General features: G+C 45.0%; 1 protein-coding gene across 1 annotated transcript in view; it reads right to left on the bottom strand.

Annotated features, from left to right (window-relative positions):
* Positions 1–1,246: 1,246 nt before the first annotated feature.
* Positions 1,247–24,684, bottom strand: part of fbxo4 (F-box protein 4) — a 40,252-nt gene continuing 16,814 nt past the window's right edge. Inside the window, exons 3-7 of the mRNA XM_063049642.1 lie at positions 18,483–18,703; positions 17,929–18,004; positions 15,429–15,631; positions 12,471–12,646; positions 1,247–8,062 (exon numbers count right to left, since the gene is read on the bottom strand). Coding sequence (XP_062905712.1) covers positions 7,982–8,062; positions 12,471–12,646; positions 15,429–15,631; positions 17,929–18,004; positions 18,483–18,703 — 757 coding nt within the window. The 3' untranslated portion in view covers positions 1,247–7,981. The remainder of the gene's footprint in view (positions 8,063–12,470; positions 12,647–15,428; positions 15,632–17,928; positions 18,005–18,482; positions 18,704–24,684) is intronic.

Below are 24,684 nucleotides of genomic sequence, written 5' to 3'. Positions count from 1 at the left end.
ACCCGAGTGTGGCTTCATCTTTACAGTAGAGGAGGCGGTGGACCATTCAGATTTCTGATGGTGGACAGGAAAAAGCTGTTTCTGAATCATCGAGTATGTGTCTTCAAGGCTCCTGTACCTCCTCTCTGATGGCAGTAATATGAGGGGAGGATGTCTGAGGTGGTGAGGGTCCTGAGTGACGGATGCTGCCTCCCGGGTGAACTGTCTCCTGAAGATGTCCTCAGTCATGGGGAGGGACGTGCATGTGACAGAGCTGACTGACTTGGCGACCCTCCGCGACCTCTTGCAATGCAGTGACGTTGCAGCCGGTCTGAACTCTCTCTGCAAAATCTGTAAGTGACTTTTGTGACATAACCAAAAGACGTAGAGATGCTAGTGTACCGCCTTTGTGACCGCATCAATGTGTTGGGCCCAGGATAGATTAGAACTAACAGCTTGGGATCGTTCCCACACTCTTGTGAAAGACCCCAGTTCAGCTTGGGATCATTCCCATACTCCCGTGGAGGACCCCAGTTTAATGTCTGATCTGAGAGATCATGTTTTCCTCAGTATGCCACGGGAAATGAGTTTTATTTTATTATTTATTGTTTGTACTTAGAGATACAGCATGCAACAGGCCCTTCTGGCCCAAAGGGCTGTACCAGCAACCCACCTATTTCATCCCAGCCTGCTCACAGGACCATTTACAATGACCAACCTACCAACCAGTATGTCTTTGGTCTGTGGGAGGAAACTGGAGCTCAAGCACGTCTTGAATCCACCATGCCAGAACTAGTGAGAGTGCCATCCACTGCAGAATTACTGATTTTTTTTTCCCTAAAGAGGAGTCTGAATCAGAATCGGGTTCATTATCACCGGCTTATGTTGTGAAATTTGTTAACTTGGCAGCAGCTGTTCAATGCTGTACATGATAATACTGGGGGAAAAAAGTAAATCAATTACAGTAAGTATATATGTATATTAAATAGTTAAATTAAAAATAGAGCAAAAAACAGAAACAATAAAAGTGAGGTAGTGTTCATGGGCTCAATGTCTATTTAGGAATCGGGTGGCAGAGGGGAAGAAGCTGTTCCTGAATAGGTGACTGGGTGCCCTGAGGCTTCTGTACCTCCTCCCTGATGGTAACAAAGAGGGCACATCCTGGGTGATGGGGTCCTTAATGATGGACGCCGCCCTTCTGAGGCACTGCTGCTTGAGGATGTCTTGGATACTACGGAGGCCTGTACCCAAGATAGAGTTGACTAATTTTACAACTTTCTGCAGCTTCTTTCGGTCCTGTGCAGTAACCCCTCCATACCAGCCAGTGATGCAGCCTGTCAGAATGCTTTCCACAGTATATCTGTAGAAGTTTTCAAGTATTTTAGGTTACAAACCAAATCTCCTCAAACTCCTAATGAAATTTAGCTGCTGTCTTGCCTTCTTTATAACTGTATCAATATATAGTGTCCAGGTTAGATCCTCAGAGATCTTGACACCCAGGAGCTTGAAATTGCATTCGTTTACCCCAGGCCAATTACTGCCAAACCCATTCTCATCATAGGTACCATGTCGCCACCATGAGGCTATGTGTGGTTATAACAACATCTAAAAATATTCTGTATTGTCATCTCATTAAGAAAGGGTATTTCGGATCTACATGATTTTTTTTCTTGTAACTCTATTTGGCACATTGGCCTTCATAAATCAAAAGTATTGAGTACCATGATTTGAATGTTATCTTGAATTGTATGAGACATTGGTGAGGCCTAATTTGGAGTATTGTGTGTAGTTCTGGTCATCTACCGGCAGGAAAGATATAAAAAATGTAGTGAAAATTTAGAAGGATGTTGCTGGGACTTGAGGACCAGAGTTATAGGGAAAGGTTTAATAGGTTTAGACTTCATTGAACTGAGCATTGAAGAGTAAGTGGAGATTTGATCAAATTATACAAAATTATGAAGGGCATAATTTACAAGTAGTAAATACAAGTAGGCTTTTACCTCTGAGGTTGGGTGAGACGACAACCAGAGGTCATGGATTAATGATGAAATGTTTAAGAACATGAGGGGAACTCCATTCAGAGGGTGGTGAGAGTGTGGAACGAGCTGCCTGCATTTGCATTAATGGTGGATGTGGGGTTGATTTCAACATGTAAGAGATATTTGGATGGGTACATGGACGGGAAGGTTATAAGGGGCTATGGTCTGGGTGCAGGACGATGGGACTAGGCAGATTGATAGTTTGGCATAGACTAGATGGGCTGAAGGGCCTGTTTCTGTGCTGCAGTGTTCTATGATTCTACGTGAACCTTAAATGTATGAAGAGATGCCCATGTCCTGCTTTTGTGTATCTGGTCGGTTAAAGAATCTGTTCAGCATAATTTGCCACTGTCTCGGTAAAGTGGCCAACATCAAAGACTCCACCCGCTCCGGACCGTCCCTCATCTTCCACCACCATCACAGGCAGCGTGCAGTGAAACTGGGAGTGACTCTTGGGTTTCTCTCCCCATCACAAGACCCTGTTAGACACTGAATTTAAAAGCAGAGAGGTTATGATGCAACTGTACAGAGTCCTGTTGAGGCCGCACCTGGAGTACTGTGTGCAGTTCTGGTCTCCTTACTTGAGGAAGGATTTACTGGCTTTGGAGGTGGTGCAGAGGAGGTTCACCAGGTTGATTCCAGAGATGAGGGGTTAAACGATGAGGAGGGATTGAGTCACCTGGGACTGAACTCGCTGGAATTCAGAAGAATGAGAGGAGATCTTATAGAAACATATGAAATTACAAAAGGGATAGGTAAGATAGAGGCAGGAAAGTTGTTTCCATTGGTAGATGAGACTAGAACTAGGGGACGTAGCCTCAAGATTTGGGGGAGTAGATTTAGGACAGAGATGAGAAGGAACTGCTTTTCCCAGAGAGTGGTGAATCTGTGGAATTCTCTGCCCAACGAAGCTATCTCAGTAAATATATTTCAGAGACGTTTGGATGGATTTTTGTACAGTAGGGGAATTAAGGGTTATGGGGAAAAGTCAGGTAGGTGGAGATGAGTCCATGGTCAGATCAGCCATGATCTTATTGAATGGCGGAGCAGGCTCAACAGGCCAGATGGCCGACTCCTGCTCCTATTTCTTGAATTCTTGATTGCTGCAGGCCCATTTCCCTTGTTTGGTGGTGAGATAGGCAGCAGAGTAGCCTTGGTTGTAGTGAGAGCTGGGCCCCAAGCTGCTGAGGAAATGCCGGAGGCCGGAGTCGTGCGGCATCCGTGCTCGGTTGGGGTGGCTCTCCTGCTGCTGCTGCCCTCCAGTGTTCGAATGATGGAATGACAGGCTGGATCGCCCGGAACCATCAATTTGCAGGATGTCGCTCAGGGTCTCCGACTAAAAAAATGTGTTTTCTTGCGTGACGATCTTTTCTTTCTCGCTATTTTGAATGCACGTGTGTGTTTTTGTACCTTAGCCCAGAGGAATGCTGTTTTGTTTGGTTGTATCCCTGTCAGGTTTGAATGACAATTAAACTTGATTTGATTTTGATTTGGTATGCCTTCATTATCACCCTACCTGCATTGCTACCTTTTGGGAGAAGGCCATAGACATGTCAACTTCCCATTCTGACATGTCCATGGTCTATGGTCTATCGATGGCCTCCTTTATTGCTATGTTAACATCAAAGATGTACTTTATATCGAAAGGACGGGCAGGAAGGCAAAGGCAGTGATGTGGCTCTGTTGGTAAGAGGTGGAATTACATCTTTAGAAAGAGGTGACATCGGGTAGGAGAATGTTGAATCTTTGTGGGTGGAGTTAAGAAATTGCAAAGGTGAAAAAAAAATTATGGCCTCCAAATAGTAGCCAAGATGTGGGGTTGAGATTGCAAAAGGAGCTGGAGAAGGCATGTGATAAGGGTAATGACACAACGGTAATGGGGTCTCCAATATTCAAGGGGATTGGGGAAAATCAGGTTGGCGTGGGATTGCAAGAGAGGGAATTTGTTGAACACCTACAAGATGGCTTTTTAGAGCAGCTTATACTTGAGCCTACTTGGGGAAATGCTTTTTAGATTGGGTGTTGTATAATGACCTATACAGTATCTCATTAGGGAGCTTAATGTAAAGGAACCCTTAGGAGGCAGTGATCATGATAATGATGGAATTCGTACTGCAATTTGAGAGGGAGAAGCATAGCTCACATGTATTGTATCGCAATGGAATAAAGGGAATTACAGAGGCATGAGAGAGGAGCTTGCCCAGGGGTGGATTGAAGAATGATACTGGCAGGGATGACAGCAGAGCAGAGATGGCTGAAGTTTCTGGGAAGAGTTCACAATGTGCAGGGTAGATATGTCCCACAGAGGAAAATGTTCTCAAATGGCAGGGGGAGGCCACCATGGCTGACAAAGGAATTTAAGGACTGCTTAAAAGCCAAGGCAAGGGTATACAAGGTAGAAAAAAAATGAGTGAGAAGTTGGATTGAGAAGCTTTTAAAATCCAACAAAAGGCAACTTTTAAAAAAAACTATAAGAAGGGAAAAGATGAAATATCAGGGCAGACTAGCCAATAATATAAAGCAGGGAGACACTAGCACTGTGCCAGAGGTCCAAGAGTTTCTGGGAGCAGGAGTGAGTACAATTGGTATTACAAAGGAAAATGTGCAAGGCAAACTGAAAGGTCTTAAGGTGGATAAGTCACTGAAGAAATAACAGATGCATTGGTCATGATCTTCCAAGAATCACTTGATTCTGGCATAGTCCCAGAGGACTAGAAGATTGCAAATGTCCTCCACGAAGGAAAAAGAAAGGAAATTATAGGCCAGTTAGCCTAACCTCAGTGGTTGGGAAAGTGTTGGAGTTGATTATTAAGGATGAGGTTTTGGGTACTTGGAGACTAAAGATAAAATAAGTAAAAGTCAGCATGGTTTCTGTGAAGGGAAATCTTGCCTGACAAATCTGTTAGAGTTCTTCAAAGAAGTAACAAGCAGGGTGAACAAAGGAGAGGCAGTGGATGAAACTTTCTTGGATGTTCAGAAGGTGTTTGATAAGGTGCCATACATGACGTTGCTTAACAAGATAAAATCCTGTGGTGTTACAGGAAAGATACTGGCGTGGATAGAGGAATGGCTGACAGACAGGAGGCAGCAAGTGGGAATAAAAGGGGCCTTTTCTGCTCCTATGTTTTAATGTATGTACGACAAAAAAATCTAATCTCTATCCTCCCAAAATTACAAAACTTTGGAAAAACTGAAGAGTTGCTTCCCCCTTAATTCATTTTCGAGATATATTTTAGTGTAAATTTAAAGAGACGTTGATAAACCACATCGATACAGAAATTGTGCATCAGAAATTGAGGAGGAAAAAAACACCTTTTAATTACCTGGATTTGGGACACTGCCCCACCTGTCATCCCGTACTCGGACACGGAGATGGGACACTGCCCCACCTGTCATCCCGTACTGGGACACGGAGATGGGACACTGCCCCACCTGTCATCCCGTACTCGGACACGGAGATGGGACACTGCCCCACCTGTCATCCCGTACTCGGACACGGAGATGGGACACTGCCCCACCTGTCATCCCATCCTGGACACAGACTCCCCATTGTTATGTTTTGTAACTCCTGAAATTAATCACAAGTAAAGGTTGGGAACCCGGGGATATTCGTGCACTTGGCTTTACTTTAGTGAGGTTCTCACAGATGGCGTGGTCGAGTAATGATGTATGCCATTCACATATTTCTTACACATAACTCGTAATGAACTGGGTAAACAAAGCATGTTTAATCAATGATATATTTACAATATTACTCAAGTATTACTGAATATTAAAAACACTGCATCGGTGTTGATATGAGGTCACAGAAATGGCTGTGACCACAGACACCACTGGTCTGATTTGGAGGGGTCACTGCACAGGATCAGAGAAGGCTGCAGAAGGTTGTAAACTCAGCCGGCTCCATCGTGGGCACCAGCCTCCCCACCATCGAGGACACCTTCAAAAGGCAGCATCCATCATGAAGGACCCCAGCACCCTGGACATGCCCTCTTCTCATTACTACCATCAGGGAGAGGTACAGGAGTCACACACTCAATGTTTCAGGAACGTCTTCTTACCCTCCAACGTCAGATTTCAGAATGGACATTGAACCCATGAACACTGACTATCTCGCCATTTTTTTTGCTCTTTCTGCCCTACTTAGTTGATTTAAATATTTATATGTATGGTCCTTCTTGTAATTTATAGTTTTTAATGTATTGCACTGCACTGCTGCTATTAAACAACAAATTTTACGACAAGAGTGTGAAACCATAGCTCTTAGTCCTAGATGCAGACTTCCTTAGTAAATTAGAAACAGTGCTTTAATTAGAGTTAGATAGTCTTAGAAAAAAAATTACATAATTACTACATTTAAATATATTGGCACTTGTTGGTTTGACCGAGAATGGTCAGTATAGATGTGGCCAACAGCTTTTGAGTGGAAAGAGAGTTGTTTTATGCAGAATTGTTGAGGAACATATTGAAGTTTACTCAAATGAGAGGTGACCTTGAAGTATACAACATTCTGACGGGGTTGATGAGGTAGGTGCTGAGGAGATGTTCTACCTACAGAGGAAACTCACAAGGATGATGCCAGGGATGGAGGACCTGAGTTATAAAGAGATTGAATAGGTTGGGACTTTATTACTGGGAACTTAGAAAGAAGATTGAGGAGAGATTTGATAGAGGTATATAAAATTATGAGGGGTGTTTGTAGGGTAAATGCAAGCGGGCTTTTTTCCCACTGAGGTTGGGTGGGACTGCACTAGAAGTCATGGGTTAAGGGTGAAAGGTGAAAGGTTTAAGGGGAACATGAGGGGAAACTTCTTCACTCAGAGGGTAGTGAGAGTGTGGAATGAGCTGCCAACGCAAGTGGTGGATGCAGTCTCGATTTCAATGCCAAAGAGAAGTTTGGATAGGTACATGGATGGTAGAGGTATGGAGGACTGTGGTCCCGGTGCAGGATGATGGGAGTAGGCAGCTTAAGTGGTTCAGCACAGACTAGATGGGCCAAAGGGCCTGTTTCGGTGCTGTACTTTTCTATGACTCTATGTGTCAGTGATATTAAACCTGATTGTGAGCTGGACATGGAGACAGGGACAGTGTCACCATGGGGTCAGAGAAGTGAACACAGTGACTCTGTCCTTTGTGTCAGAGAGCCACAGGGACAAGGATGGACGGACTCTCCGCTTGATGTCCTAGGGTCACAGATCTGGAGGTAATCATGGGGTCCCAGATCTCCACAAGACCTCAGGGACATGGATATGGAACAGATAGTAACTTGTGGTGAAGGTCATGGTAATCTAGTGACTACGATTCATTGGTTAAATACAGGTGTTCATCTCCCCTTTTGTTCAATTGCTTTCCCATGACTAGAGAGATCAGGCATATTGCCACAATTCCATGGGAACGTATTATATCATATAATGAGTTGGTAGTGCTCATCACTAATTGCAGATGAAAGGAATAAATCCCAAAAGATGGGCAGTAAGGCAGTAACATCTCCACCCCCTGACCCACCCATCCACCGCTACCTTATCATTTCCTGTCAAAGTCACCTTATGTACAGACACTCCTGTGGCTGGTGTCACTCTATAGACATAGAATCAATTTGTGTATATAACTATCTTGTACTTATATTTATAGTGTTTTTGTTATTATTGTGTTATTTATCTCATTGTGCTTTTTTGAGCTCCATCAGATCTGGAGTAACAATTATTTAATTCTCCTTTACGCTTGTGAATGACATTAATCTTTCTTGAAACTTGACCGAAATCCAGCCAGAGGTATTTATCAATGGTTATAAGCTAACACAACAGCATAGTGAGTCCACATACAGACCGATTTGTGATCAGTAGTATCTGTACCCACTTCCCTGGTACAGTGTCAACAGCGGTTTCTTCTGACGAGCTGGAGGAGAGATGAGATCCTGGATCTAACTCCATTCCTCATTACGGTCCAGCTGTCCCTCACAGAACTCACAGTCTCCCAAGTTCCCGAAGAATCCATTCGATGCCCTCTAGAAATCCATCCAGCGTCTCTGCCTCGGAGTCCTGTGCCTAATGAAATAAATAATCAGACTGGAGAACAGAGTCGACTGTACTCTTTTGCATAGATGCTGCCGGGCCTGACCTGCTGAGCTCCTCCAGCATTTTGTGTGTGTTGATCAGACTGGAGGAAGCTGTGAGCTCACACTCAGTGATAACGCATCCCAAGTCACATCATGCTACATCTAACAGGCCTTCTCAACGTCCAAGTACACAATCGACTGGTTCACCATTATCTTTTCCACAATTCAGATCTACATCGAAATACACAGTGAAATGTGTTGTTTGTGTTCAGGCTGGAGCCAACATAGCATACTGACAATGTTCAACACAAACAACAACTGTAACAAAATAACAGCAAAACAAATCCCTTTCCACTCTCGCTCACACACAAACAGCCTCCGGCCACAGTACAGATCACATCCAGCCTCCAGTCCTTGGCTTTGTACTCTCAGAGTCAGGCCTCCAAGTTCCTGACACAATGACCCAGGGGCTTCAACCTTCCTGACATGCAAGACTAATTTGTGCGCGTTCACAGTAAGTACAAAGAAACACAACGGAATCAGTGAAAAACTGCACAGACGGACAAACAACCACTGTACAAAAGACAACAAACTCGGCAAACACAAAAAAAAACAAGATAATAATAATAAATAAATAAATAAACAAGCAATAAATATTGAGAACATGAGATGACGAGTCCTTCAAAGTGAGTCCTTTGGCTGTGGGGATAGGTCAGCGATGGGGTGAGAGTTTCTTTAATGTTCCTAATTACTGAATCTGCCTCCACCTCCATCCTTGGCAACACATTCCACGTGCCCACCACTCTGAAAAAAACTCTACCTCTAACACCCACACCTCCCCAATGCTTCCCTTCCTTACTTAAAATTATAAGACCATAAGAGCAGAATTTGGCCATTTGGCCCATCAGGTCTGCGTCATCATTCCATCATGGCTGATCCAATTTTTCCCTCAGACCCAGTCTCCTGCCTTCTCCCCGTATCCCTCATGCCCTGGCCAATCAAGAATCAATCAACTTCAGCATTAACTAGACCGTAAGACCATAGATATAGGAGCAGAAGTAGGCCATTCAGCCCATCGAGTCTGCTCCACCATTCAATCATGGGCTGATCCAATTCTTCCAGTCTTCCCCACTCCCCTGCTTTCTCCCCATACCCTTTGATGCCCTGGCTAATCAAGAACCTATCTATCTTTGTCTTAAATACACCCAATAACTTGGCCTCCACAGCTGCTTGTGGCAACAAATTCCACAGATTTACCACCCACTGACTAAAGTAATTTCTCCACATCTCAGTTCTAAATGGACATCCTTCAATCCAGAAGTCATGCCCTCTTGTCCTGGATTCCCCTACCATAGGAAATAACTTTGCCATATCTAATCTGTTCAGGCCTTTTAACATTTGAAATGTTTCTATGAGATCCCCCCTCATTCTCCTGAACTCCAGGGAATACAGCCCAAGAGCTGCCAGATGTTCCTCATACGGTAACCCTTTCATTCCTGGAATCATTCTCGTGAATCTTCTCTGAACCCTCTCCAATGTCAGTATATCCTTTCTAAAATAAGGAGCCCAAAACTGCACACAGTCCAAGTGTGGTCTCACGAGTGTCTTATGGAGCCTCAACATCACATCCCTGCTCTTATATTCTATACCTCTAGAAATGAATGCCAACATTGCATTCGCCTTCTTCACCCCCAACTCAACCTGAAGGTTAACCTTTAGGTACCCTGCACAAGGACTCCCAAATCCCGTCACATCTCTGCATTTTGAATTCTCTCCCCATCTAAATAATTGTCTCCCCATTTATTTCTTCCACCAAAGTGCATGACCATACACTTCCCAACATAGTATTTCATTTGCCCCTTCTTTGCCCATTCCCCTAAACTATCGTCAGGGACACATCCTGCAAGAGGAGGATTTCACTCTCCTAGCTGAGCAGATATAAAGAAGGGAAGGGAAAAGACTTAACCGTGAGCTTGTCTTTTCTTTGCTTTCTCTTCACTGAAGCCTCTCGATCACCACTGATGGTGCACTCAGACCATGGCCGCTGCGCTTGCCCCTGCCTTCCTTTAACTTGCTCTGTTGATCAATCACTAATGCAGATTGGTCGCAGGCCAGAGCTCAATTACATTCCCAACATCCACTTGCTGCTGCCTTTTCCTACTCAGGCAAAGGACCTGAGTGAAATCCCCTCCTCTCAACCTTCCAATGTCCGGATTGGTCACTGCTCAAATCTCTTTTACACCCTCTTGCATTAGCCATTGCCACCCTGGGGAAAACATCCCTGACTATCCATTCAATGTCCCTTACCTTGTACACCTCGATCAAATCATCTCTCCTCCTCCTTCATTCCAAAGAGAAAAGTCTGAGCTCGCTCAACCTATCCTCATAAGATAATTGAATGTCTCTAGCTTCTCCCCTATGAAACTTCACCTTGTTCATCATTTCAGAATTCATCATTTGTTGAATTCTGAAATTTCCCAATCCTTAGACATACTGTGTTATTGAAACATTCAGTAATCTAATACTATCCTTAGCTTCTCTTGATAGGCCTGGACCCCAATTCCTGTTAGTTTTTGCCTTAAAGGGATATGAAGTAGATTTTAGTTCATGACTCCTTTGAAAGGAGACCATTGTTTTTCACTGTTATACAGTACATCTTCATGCAGATTTCCCAACTCACAGCGTTCTTACTTCCGTACCTTGTTTACGACCTTGCTTGAGTTGAACTAAATCACTTTAAATCTTTATATCAAATTCTGTCTTTCTACGATCACTGTTCCCTACAGGCCTATTTTCTTGGCCAGATACACGCCTGGCCCAAAGAACTTTTTCTCATGACTACCTGCCCTTTCAGTTCATTGATTAGACACTGGCACCAGTATTGGAGGAAAATATTATCTCTCTCTCTCTCACACACTCTCTCAGTCTCCCTCTCTCTATCCATCCCTCTCTCTCTCACATGCTCACAAACTGTCTGTCCCAGCCTCCCTGTCTATCCATTTCCCTCTCACACACACATACTGTCTACACCCCTCTCTCTCACACACACAGAAATTGTCTGTCTGTCTCGTTTGCTCTTTTTTTGCTGTTGCCATCTTGTAGAAGGTACAGGAGCCTCAGGACTTGCACCACCAGGTTCAAGAACAGTTACAATCCTCAACCATCAGGCTCTTGTACAAAAGGGGATAACTACACTCATTCTTTTTCTGGTGTTCCTACAACCAATAGTTTCACCTTAAGGATTCTTTATCTCATTATTTCATGTTCTCATTATTTATTGCTATTTATTTATATTTGCATTTGCGCAGTTTGTTGTCTTCTGCACTCTGATCTTTCATTGATCCTGTTTACAGTTACTATTCTATAGATTTGTTGAGTATACCCGCAGGAGAAAGAATTTCCGGGTTGTACATGGTGGCATACAGTATATGTACTCTGATAATAAATTTACTTTGGACTTTGAACTCTCCGTCTCTGATTGACAGTTTTAAAAGCAATTACTACTGTTGCAAGGTTTCCATCCTCTCCATGACAGATTCTCTTAGTCGTGGAGCACATAGACAGACTGAGATAGTGTGTGCGTGAAGAAGAAGGTGCTTGGGAAACTGAGAGGTCTGAAGGTAGATAAGTCACCAGGACCAGACGGTGTACACCCCAGGGTTCTGAAAGAGGTGACTGAAGAGATCGTGCAGGCATTACGAATGATCTTTCAAGAATCACTAGATTCAGAGGACCAGAAAACTGCAGGTGTCACTCCACTCTTTAACAAAGGAAGGAGCAGAAAAAAGGAAAGTTAGGCTGACTTTAAAGTTGGGAAGATGTTGGAATTCATTATTAAAAACGAGGTTTCAGGGTAGTTGGAAGCACATGACGAAGTAGTCTGAAGTCTGCGTGGTTTTCTGAAGGAGAAATCTTGTCTGATAAATCTGCTGGAATTCTTTGAGGAGATAACAGGCAAGATAGAGAACACACCCAGTGGACATTATTTACTTGGGTTTTCAGAAGGCCTTTGACAAGGTGCCACACATGAGGCTGCTTAACAAGATAAGAGCCCATGGAATTACAGGAAAGCTACTAGCAAGGGTGGAAATTCGGCTGACTGGCAAGAGGCAAAGGGACCGTTTTCTGGTTGGCTGCTGGAAACTAGTTGTGTTCTGCAGGGGGTGGTGTTGGGACCACTTCTTTTCACATTGTATGTCAATGATTTGGACGATGGGATTAACGGCTTCGTGGCCCAGCTTGACAATACAAGGACAGACAGAGGGGCAAGTACTGTTGAGAAAGCAGGGAGTTGGCAGGACTGAGGCAGATTGGGCGAATGAGCAAAGAAGTGGCAGATGGAATATAATGTCAGAAAGTGTATGATCATGCACTTAAAAATAAAAATCTGCACTTACCAGCCAAGGCACTTCAAGTTGGGATAACCGTAACTGGTGAGATACGTAGACACAGGGTATCCGTTGGACGTCAGGTCGCGAAACACAGCACAATACAAGGAGTGGGCGGCCTGGGGGACCAAGAGCTGGATTGATCATTGCCTGGAGCTGGAGGATTTCCTCTCCACGATTGTGCTCTGAGGAAAAGAGGACGCGTTAAATTTCAGAACATTATGCCTTTTACATTCTTACACAAAGGAAGCTCAGGGAAAATTGGCAGGCCCAGACATATTCTAATTCCATCAGAGTGCCAAGCTAATCTGCTCTCTGCTGTCTTCAGCCACAATAGAGGGACTTTAACACTGCTGGGACCTCAGAATCACGTTCACTGTCACTGGCAAGAGAAAATCCACAGATGCTGGAAATCAAAGTAATGCATACAAAATACTAGAGGAACTCAGCAGGATAGGCAGCAACTGCAGAAAAGAGTAAACAGTCAATGTCTTGGGCCAAGACACTTCATCAGGACTCATTAGTCCTGATGAAGGGTCTTGGATGAAATGTTGACTGTTTAATCATTTCCACAGATGCTGCCTGGCCTGCAGAATGTCTCCAGCATTTTGTGTGCATTACTTTTTCACTGACCTAGGATGATGTGAAATTTATTGACTTCAACAGCAGCACAGTGCCAAGACATAATATTACCATAAAATACAGAAATATATCTTTTAACATTGTTTTTTTTGAGAGTCGTGGGTGCGTGGAATACATTGCCAGGAGAGGTGGTAGAGGCAGATGTGTTGGGGACATTGAAGAAACTCTGAAATAGGCAGATGGGTGATGGAAAGTGAAGGGCTCCGTGGGAGAGAAGGGTTAGATTGAAAGTTCAGCACAACATTGTGGGCCGAAGGGCCTGTACCCTGCTCTAATGTTCTATGCAATCCAGCATCTACAGAATCTCTTGTGTTTACGTAATGTTTGATATTCTATGTTAAGTAAATAGTGTAAAAAAAAGCTGGATTCACAAGGTGGTGTTCACGGGCTGCTCAGAAATCTGAAGGTGAGGAGGAAGAAGCTGTTTCCGAATGTGCATCTTCTCGGTTTCTGTACCTCCTCCCTGGTGAAGAGGCCATGTCCCGGATAGTGAGGGTTGAGAGTGATGGACATCACCTCCTTGAGGCACTGCTTCTTGACGATGTCCTCAGTGGTGGCAGGGTGATGCCCGTGATGGAGCTACGAGTAACAGGGAGACTCTCCAGTGTGGCGTGTCATTGATACAAGGCTCAGAGCGGTGTGTGTGGCTTTCTGCAAAGTTCTGCTTGGAGCCACGACATTGAAGGACTGACGAAATTGGCACAACTCCCCCTGATGTTTTGAAAATAAAGTCCAACAACGTTAACTGACTCAGATGGGCAATACCGTGCAAAGGTCTTGGGCACGTATACGTACCTAGGGTGCCTAAGACTTTTGTACAGAACTGTAATAATTTTATATATTGCATTGTACTGCCACAAAAAAACCTAATTTCTGAACATATGTGAGTGACGATAAATCTGATTTTGATATGGGTCTCCATTATGGATTGAGAGTGGGAAGGGGGAGGGAGAGGGGAATCATGGTTGGGAAGGGGGAGAGAGAGAAGAGAGGGAGTGGAAAACACCAGAGAAACACTCTGTAATGATCAATAAACCAATTGTTTGGAATCAAATGACCTTGCCTGGTGTCTCAGGGCTGGGTGTGTCTGCACCCCCTGCCCCGGAACTCCTTCTCTGCCACCTGTCCCACACCCCTCCCACAGAGCTCCACCCTCACCTGTCCAACACCCCTCCCAGAGCTCGACCATCACCTGACACCCCTCCCACTGCACTCCACCCTCACCTGTCTCACAGAGCTCCACCCTCACCTATCCAACACCCCTCCCACAGCACTCCATCCTCACCATTCCAAACGGTCTTTGCTTCTGCCAGATTTACACACTCGCTCTCCGCTCCACTTTGACAAATCCAGTACAGTGCACAAGTCTGAGGCACCCTAGCTATATCTATGTGCCTAAGACTTTTGCACAGGGCTGTAATTGTCCAAGAGATTGGGCAAAACTTACACCAGAAAGTATCTGGCAAAAAACCAATGATGGTTTTGCCTTAAAGTAACAAACTTTGCACTGGAGCGCAACTCTGTGCCTAACCCATTATGCATTTGGTTTGAGAGCATCTGATGAGACATTGTGGAGGGAGGTATACTTGTCGAAGTTATCCCGCTCTGGGAGTCCTTGAAGACCAGAGTTGGTGAGTCCAGAGGCAGAGGCCTTAAGGTCAAGTCTGCAAGTGCAAGCCAAGGACTGGATCCTTGGGGTTGGAGGCCTCTCTGTGTGGGTGAAAGGGGTCAGGTGGGTGGGGGGTGGCAATTGGGCTTGCTTTGTTCTGTTGAACATTATCGGCATGCTACATTGGTGCTGCAATGTGCGTTGACTTGCGGGCTGCCCTCAGCGTGTCCTTGGGTGTGTTGGTTGTTAATGCAGATGGGTGCATTTCACTGTACGTGTACCCAATGTACGAGATAAATGATAAATCTGAATCGGAATCCTGGTGGGCCACGGGATAATACAGGGGAGGGTCCTTGCCTGAAACATCGTCTCTCTATTCCACTCCACAGATGCTGCCTGACCTGCTGAGATTCTCCATTTTGTGTGTGTTACTCTGGATTGCCAGCATCTGCAGAATCTCTTGTGTCTATAATTTTCCACACAGCCCCCCGCCCACTGAGAGATTTTATTGGAACAGTGCTTTACTTTGCATTAAACATGCACCTCACCTTCCTGTATTAAACTACCAGGTATTAAATTCATATAAATGCAGAACTATCCATAAAATTGGTTATGTCTTGTTACTACTACAAGGTATGAAAAATATTCACATCTTTTTCTGAGACTAAGAATTCCATCGCCTTCAGTAACAGGCTGAAAGGATGAGACGCACTAACCTCTCTGTGCCTCAGCGTTTGCCACGTAGACGAAGCCATCCACTATCCTGCACACCTGCTGCACCTGAGGGATGGTGCTGTAAAAAGTCCCCCTCTGCCGGGTGCTCTCCCCATCACCTTGCTCCGCATCGGCAAGCTCTTGTTGCACAAACAGTTTATTGACAGCCGTGTTTTCCACTCTTCGCGCGCTTTCTCTTTCCTTCCTGAAAAAGGGATGGTGATCCTGCAGATACTAGTACTGTATTACGGAAACAGCTCTTGGAAAAAGCAGGTCTCTGCCCATACTGATGGTCTCACCTCATCTACCATCGAAACTATCACACCTTGCTCAATGGTATTGGTCCATGGCAAAAGAGAGGCTGTGAACCCTTGCCTTAGATAATCCCATAATTAAGATCATTCTATCAAATCTATCTTTTCAAGAGTCACCGTGTTTGTTTGGTTTAAATTAAACACTCTACTGGGGAGACATGGTAGCATAGCAGTTAATAGAACACTTTTCCGCACCGGGGCGCAGGATCACTTCCCAGCACTGTCGGTAAGGATTTTGCTCACTCTCCCATGACCGTGTGTGTTTCCTCCAGGTGCTCTGGTTTCCTCCCACATTACAAAGATTTACCGGTTAGTCGGTTAATTGGGTGTTGCAGGCTCGTTGGGCCAGAGGGGGCCTGTTACCGTGCTGTACCTCGAAATAAAATCAATAAATAATAATACTCTGCAGTGAAGAGATTCTGAGTGTTGGCTCTTGGCTGCTTGCTAGCGAGTCACTGGGAATATGTGAACTAAGGAACATCTTTAAAAGGCGAAGCCTCAGGAAGCAGTATCTCTCATTAAAGACCCTCACCATCTACGACACGCCCTCTTCACACTACTACCATCGGAGACGACACACACTCAACAGCTTCTTCCTCTCCGCCATCAAAGTTCTGAATGGACAATGAACCCAAGAACCCTACCTCACTATCGGCCTTTTTTTGCGCTATTTATTTGTTCTTAAAATATTTTTATTGTACAGTATTTGATTCTACCGCACCAACATATTTCATGAAATATGTCAGGGAAAGCAAATCTGATTCTGAATCAGAATGGGGCTTTCAGTACAATCATGGCTTATCTGAGTGTAACGTTGACTCCACACTCCTGACTACCCCCGGCCACTTTCCAGCTCCCCCCTAAAAGAATATTTATGTAATTCTACTTTTAAAATACTCACTGTCTGCTTCTACCACTCTTTGATGAAGAGCAATGCAACAACCCACAGTCTTCTGAGAGAAAACTAACACCTAATCTCTCTCCGGTGGACAACTGCTTATTTTTAATGAGTAGCTCCTAATTCTTGATTTCCTGGAAGAGGAATCATCTTCTCCACATGCATACTCAGAAGACCCTTGCAGTTACATATTTCATCCAAGTTGCTCCTCAAGCTTCTGAATGCCACCAGATGCAATCTAGACTGTGCAACTCTCGTCTTCAGGAAACCTGCTCATTCTGAATTACTTTCAATGCAATAACTTCTCCCAGTGGAGGCCATCGGTGACCTCCCCTCTCTGTTGTCCTCTGTTCTGAGCCAGTTTCTCAAGGGTGGACCAGGAGTGTTACCATTGTATAATTTCGGCCTCAACATCTCTCCTCCATGTGTTCTTTAGACATCTGTTTTTCCTCTTTCTTTGGGGATTCCATATTAATCCCCGCCTGGTAATGTTGTCGATCGGCTTTCTGAAGGTGTGGCCAATCCACCTCCATTTTCATTTGCGTGTTTATATTTCCTGGTTGGTGTTTCCCCCACAGTGTTTGGTTGGTTACTTTGTCAGTCTAGCTGATGTTTAGGATCCTTCCTAGGGCACTGGTCGATGAAAGCCTGCAATTTTTGTTGTGTCTCAATGCATTAACATTCTTCCTTCAATACGAGGCCAAACCTGTACAGAGTGCTCCTGACATGGTAACTAAACTATAACCTACCTCCCTACTTTTGTATTTTAGCAATAAACCTGATCTCTAACACAACCAACATTTGGAATCAGAATCTACATCCATAATGTCCAAAAGTCGTTAAACGGTTCCCAGTCACAGGCGATTTCAGAGAGACAATCTCCTCTGTCAAACACCAACTAGGATATGCACTGTGTATCTGATACACTTTATATACTGGAATAAAGTGACACTAAACTCAATCTAGCACAAAACATGTTAAAAGATTAGCTTTCTCACATTTATCCGAAACACACAGTGAAATGTGTTGTTTGCATCAACGATCAACACAGTCTGAGCATGTGCTGGGGCAGCCCGCCAGGGTCACTACAATTCCAAAACCAACATAGCGTGTCCACAACTCACTAACCGTAACCCGTATGTCTTTGGATCATGGGAGGAAACTCACGTGGTCACAGGGAGAACTTACAGACAGTGGTGGGGACCCAAAGAGGAATCACCCAAGTGAATCGTGTTCCTGAGTCCTGAGCCCATGACAGTGAACAGCTTCTCACAACAAGTTATTACTCACCAAGTTGTTGAATATAAAGTCAGGATGTTGAACTTGAGTTCTTTGTTGAAAAAGAAGCTGATTCCCGAGCCAATTTCTGCAATAGGAAACATCACAACTAGGAGAGCGATTCTGCCCAGCGGAGTTGGTCACGGGTTCCGATGGTGCAGGCATGAAGTGAACAGAAAACCCCTTCCTACTCTCTCCTTCATCCCTGCATCTTCCTCTAATGAACGAACGGCCTTCTTGGTTAAGATTCAGCAGTCACAGCGCGTATCGTGATGTTGTCAGTAATGGCATGATATCATACTGAAGGGGAGTTGTACAATGCCCAAGCATTCCACGGCAGAGACGGATTGATCTAGATGCAGAGAAAAATCCCTCTACGATGTCCCGTTGAATACACCCAGCATCCCGGGAATGAAAGGGTTAAAGTGTGGGGAGTGTTTGACGGCTCAGGGATGTGCTGGGGGCAGCCAGCAAGTGTTGATACACCTTCCAGTACCAACACAGAAAGCTCACCATGATCAGCGGAGCCACGAAACAGACAGCGCCAGCAGGCTCGAGCGACTTACCGTCAATCTGCCTCTGTGGTAAGCCTGCCACAGGCAGCAGCCTTGGTGAATTCATCATCTTCGTCACCAGTGAGGTATCTAGCTGCTCCAGACCAGGCCCGAACATGGCAAAGCGAGGCTCTGCCTGGGACACCAGGGAGTAGAGGAAGGAACTGACAGAGCTGTAGACTGGGTTTCTCACTTTCCAGTGCTTTCTGCCCTCAGGACAGCTCCTCACGTACCTACACAGAGAAACCCTCCTTGTTAACTGTTGCTGCCATTTCTCACTGTATCAGCACTTCAGGTGAAAAGGGCAGACAAGAGGACTGGCACATCGAAAAGCAGGAGGGGTGATGGATGGATTTTTGAGCTGATGTTTTGTGGAAGGCAGGATCAGGAGGAATAATTCAGTCCACTGAGCTCCACAACATATTCAAGGACCAATGTCCTCAAATCTATTAATTACCTGTCTATCTGCTTATTTAGTATGTGGTTGCACACTTAGTCCTCTTTTGCACTTTGTGTGCGTTTTTTCATTGATTCCAATGCATTTCTTTGTATCTACTGTGAACATCAGCAAGATTAGTGTGCAAACTTAAAGCACACGGTATTGGGGGTAAGGTATTGGTGTGGGTGGAGAATTGGTTAGCAGACAGGAAGCAAAGAGTGGGAATAAACGGGACCTTTTCAGAATGGCAGGCGGTGACTAGTGGGGTACCGCAAGGCTCAGTGCTGGGACCCCAGTTGTTTACAATATATATTAATGACTTGGATGAGGGAATTAAATGCAGCATCTCCAAGTTTGCGGATGACACGAAGCTGGGTGGCAGTGTTAGCAGTGAGGAGGATGCTAAGAGGATGCAGGGTGACTTGGATAGGTTGGGTGAGTGGGCAAACTCATGGCAGATGCAATTTAATGTGGATAAATGTGAAGTTATCCACTTTGGTGGCAAAAATAGGAAAACAGATTATTATCTGAATGGTGGCCGATTAGGAAAAGGGGAGGTGCAACGAGACCTGGGTGTCATTATACACCAGTCATTGAAAGTGGGCATGCAGGTACAGCAGGCGGTGAAAAAGGCGAACGGTATGCTGGCATTTATAGCGAGAGGATTCGAGTACAGGAGCAGGGAGGTACTACTGCAGTTGTACAAGGCCTTGGTGAGACCACACCTGGAGTATTGTGTGCAGTTTTGGTCCCCTAATCTGAGGAAAGACATCTTTGCCATAGAGGGAGTACAAAGAAGGTTCACCAGATTGATTCCTGGGATGGCAGGTCTTTCATATGAAGAAAGACTGGATGAACTGGGCTTGTACTCGTTGGAATTTAGAAGATTGAGGGGGGATCTGATTGAAACGTATAAGATCCTAAAGGGATTGGACAGGCTAGATGCAGGAAGATTGTTCCCGATGTTGGGGAAGTCCAGAACGAGGGGTCACAGTTTGAGGATAAAGGGGAAGCCTTTTAGGACCAAGATTAGGAAAAACTTCTTCACACAGAGAGTGGTGAATCTGTGGAATTCTCTGCCACAGCAAACTGTTGAGGCCAGTTCATTAGCTATGTTTAAAAGGAAGTTAGATATGGCCCTTGTGGCTACAGGGGTCAGGGGGTATGGAGGGAAGGCTGGGTTCTGAGTTGGATGATCAGCCATGATCATAATAAATGGCGGTGCAGGCTCGAAGGGCCGAATGGCCTACTCCTGCACCTATTTTCTATGTTTCTATGTTTCTAAAATGAAACACAGGAGAGGATATGGTGACAATCACATATTTTGTGAACAAATTTACTTTAAATTCTATCAAACATGAACACAGAGGCTGATCTCTATCCTAGCTTCAATAAGATTTCACAAGAAAAAAATAAACTCATACAGTGGCATGCAAAAGTTTGGGCACCCCTGGTCAAAATTTCTGTTACTGTGAATAAATATGAACTGATTTCCAAAAGGCCCAAAGTTAAAAATGACATATTTCTCTAATATTTTAAGCAAGAAGACTTTTTTTATTTCCATCTTTTACAGTTTCAAAATAACAAAAAAGGAAAAGGGCCCGAAGCAAAAGTTTGGGCACCCTGCATGGTCAGTACTTAGTAACACCCCCTTTGGCAGGTATCACAGCTTGTAAACGCTTTCTGTAGCCAGCTAAGAGTCTTTCAATTCTTGTTTGGGGGATTTTTGCCCATTCTTCCTTGCAAAAGGCTTCTAGTTCTGTGAGATTCTTGGGCTGTCTTGCATGCACTGCTCTTTTGAGGTCTATCCACAGATTCTCAATGATGTTTAGGTCAGGGGACTGTGAGGGCCACGGCAAAACCTTCAGCTTGAGGTAGTCCATTGTGGATTGTGAGGTGTGTTTAGGTTCATTATCCTGTTGTAGAAGCTATCCTCTTTTCATCTTGCACTTTTTTACAGATGGAGTGATGTTTGCTTCCAGAATTTGCTGGTATTTATTTGAATTCATACTTCCCTCTACCAGTGAAATGTTCCCCGTGCCACTGGCTGCAACACAAGCCCAAAGCATGATCGATCCACCCCCGTGCTTAACAGTTGGAGAGGTGTTCCTTTCATGAAATTCTGCACCCTTTTTCCTCCAAACATACCTTTCCTCATTGCGGCCAAAAGCTTCTATTCAAAAGGTTCAAAGAAATATCTAAACAAGCCTAATGCATTTTTGAAACAAGTCCTGTGGACTGATGAATTTAAAATTGAAACTGTAAAAGATGGAAATAAAAAAGTTTTCCTGCTTAAAATAATAAAGAAATGTGTCATCTTTAACTTTTGGAAATCAGTTCATCTTTTACTCGCTTAGCTATTCACAGTAACAGAAATTTTGACCGGGGTGCCCAAACTTTTGCATGTCACTGTATATGAGCCATATCTGAGGCTTTTGAGGGACGATGTTTCACAATTCCACACTCTGCTCGAGCATCTGCTTCAAGACATCCCTACTCCAGGCTTCACAATAAGGAAAGGTTTTTGCCCCCCTAAATGTGATCCAAAATACCTTTCAAGATCCTAAAAATAAAAAACACTTGGCCCTTAAATGTTTGCGAGACAACAAGCCCAGAATGTATAATTATATAAACATCGGGTACACCGACAGCACAACCAGACATCAGGAAACCTACAGCACACCCAGACATCAGGTATACTGACATCACACCCAGAACATCAGGTATACTGACATCACACCCAGAACATCAGGTATACTGATATCACACCCAGAACATCAGGTACACTGACAGCACACCCAGACATCAGGTATACTGACATCACACCCAGAACATCAGGTATACTGATATCACACCCAGAACATCAGGTACACTGACAGCACACCCAGAACATCAGGAAACCAACAGCACACCCAGAACATCAGGAAACCAACAGCACACCCAGAACATCAGGTACACTGACAGCACGCCCAGAACATCAAGTATACTGATATCACACCCAGAACATCAGGTATACTGACAGCACACCCAGACATCAGGTACACTGACAGCACGCCCAGAACATCAGGTATACTGATATCACACCCAGAACATCAGGTATACTGAGAGCACACCCAGACGTCAGGTACACTGACAGCACGCCCAGAACATCAGGTATACTGACAGCACGCCCAGAACATCAGGTATACTGATATCACACCCAGAACATCAGGTATACTGACAGCACGCCCAGAACATCAGGTATACTGACAGCACATCCAGACATCAGGAAACCTACAGCACACCCAGACATCAGGTACACTGACTGCACACCCAGACATTGAGGAAACCTACAGCACACCCAGACATCAGGTATACTGACAGCGCACCCAGAACATCAGGTACACTGACAGCACATGTAGAACATCAGGTACACAGACAGCACACCCAGAACATCAGGTATCCTACAGCACACCCAGACATCAGGTATACAGACAGCACACCCAGACATCAGGTATCCTACAGCACACCCAGACATCAGGTATACAGACAGCACACCCAGAACATCAGGTATCCTACAGCACACCCAGACATCAGGTATACAGACAGCACACCTAGAACATCAGGTATCCTACAGCACACCCAGACATCAGGTATACAGACAGCACACCTAGAACGTCAGGTATCCTACAGCACACCCAGACATCAGGTATACAGACAGCACACCCAGAACATCAGGTATCCTACAGCACACCCAGACATCAGGTATACAGACAGCACACCTAGAACGTCAGGTATCCTACAGCACACCCAGACATCAGGTATACAGACAGCACACCCAGACATCAGGTATCCTACAGCACACCCAGACATCAGGTATACAGACAGCACACCCAGAACATCAGGTATCCTACAGCACACCCAGACATCAGGTATACAGACAGCACACCTAGAACATCAGGTATCCTACAGCACACCCAGACATCAGGTATACAGACAGCACACCTAGAACGTCAGGTATCCTACAGCACACCCAGACATCAGGTATACAGACAGCACACCCAGACATCAGGTATCCTACAGCACACCCAGACATCAGGTATACAGACAGCACACCCAGAACATCAGGTATCCTACAGCACACCCAGACATCAGGTATACAGACAGCACACCTAGAACATCAGGTATCCTACAGCACACCCAGACATCAGGTATACAGACAGCACACCCAGACATCAGGTATCCTACAGCACACCCAGACATCAGGTATACAGACAGCACACCTAGAACATCAGGTATCCTACAGCACACCCAGACATCAGGTATACAGACAGCACACCCAGACATCAGGTATCCTACAGCACACCCAGACATCAGGTATACAGACAGCACACCTAGAACATCAGGTATCCTACAGCACACCCAGACATCAGGTATACAGACAGCACACCCAGACATCAGGTATCCTACAGCACACCCAGACATCAGGTATACAGACAGCACACCCAGAACATCAGGTATCCTACAGCACACCCAGACATCAGGTATACAGACAGCACACCTAGAACATCAGGTATCCTACAGCACACCCAGACATCAGGTATACAGACAGCACACCTAGAACGTCAGGTATCCTACAGCACACCCAGACATCAGGTATACAGACAGCACACCCAGACATCAGGTATCCTACAGCACACCCAGACATCAGGTATACAGACAGCACACCCAGAACATCAGGTATCCTACAGCACACCCAGACATCAGGTATACAGACAGCACACCTAGAACATCAGGTATCCTACAGCACACCCAGACATCAGGTATACAGACAGCACACCTAGAACGTCAGGTATCCTACAGCACACCCAGACATCAGGTATACAGACAGCACACCCAGACATCAGGTATCCTACAGCACACCCAGACATCAGGTATACAGTCAGCACACCCAGAACATCAGGTATCCTACAGCACACCCAGACATCAGGTATACAGACAGCACACCTAGAACATCAGGTATCCTACAGCACACCCAGACATCAGGTATACAGACAGCACACCCAGACATCAGGTATCCTACAGCACACCCAGACATCAGGTATACAGACAGCACACCTAGAACATCAGGTATCCTACAGCACACCCAGACATCAGGTATACAGACAGCACACCCAGACATCAGGTATCCTACAGCACACCCAGACATCAGGTATACAGACAGCACACCTAGAACATCAGGTATCCTACAGCACACCCAGACATCAGGTATACTGACAGCACACCTAGAACATCAGGTATCCTACAGCACACCTAGAACATCAGGTATACAGACAGCACACCCAGACATCAGGTATCCTACAGCACACCCAGACATCAGGTATACAGACAGCACACCTAGAACATCAGGTATACAGACAGCACACCTAGAACATCAGGTGGCGCCTAGAGCATACTCCTTCCCTAATCTAATGTATCCATTCCAATGAGTAAATCACAGAGTGATAGTTGCCAGCAATGGAGTGAGCAGGGCTTTTCACAATTCTAGCAAAACACCTTTCCCTTTTTATCTGGCCCTCTTGGTATAAATAGCAACACAGAGAGTCAGCAATTGTTTGCCATTTTGTCCTTCAGGCCCGGTCAGCCATTCAATACAGCAGCACCTCCCATCAAAGTGTTCTGCTACTGCGATGCCTCTGAGCTGTCGGGATGCTGCTGGATGGGAGAGTATTCACTGTAAGGACAGGTTGGACAATTGGGGATTGTTTTCTCTGCAGCATCAGAGACTGATGGGTG

Source organism: Mobula hypostoma, chromosome 5, assembly GCF_963921235.1.
Source record: "Mobula hypostoma chromosome 5, sMobHyp1.1, whole genome shotgun sequence".
In the NCBI taxonomy this organism is placed as follows: domain Eukaryota; kingdom Metazoa; phylum Chordata; class Chondrichthyes; order Myliobatiformes; family Myliobatidae; genus Mobula; species Mobula hypostoma.
This window is presented reverse-complemented; position numbering and strand designations above follow the sequence as displayed.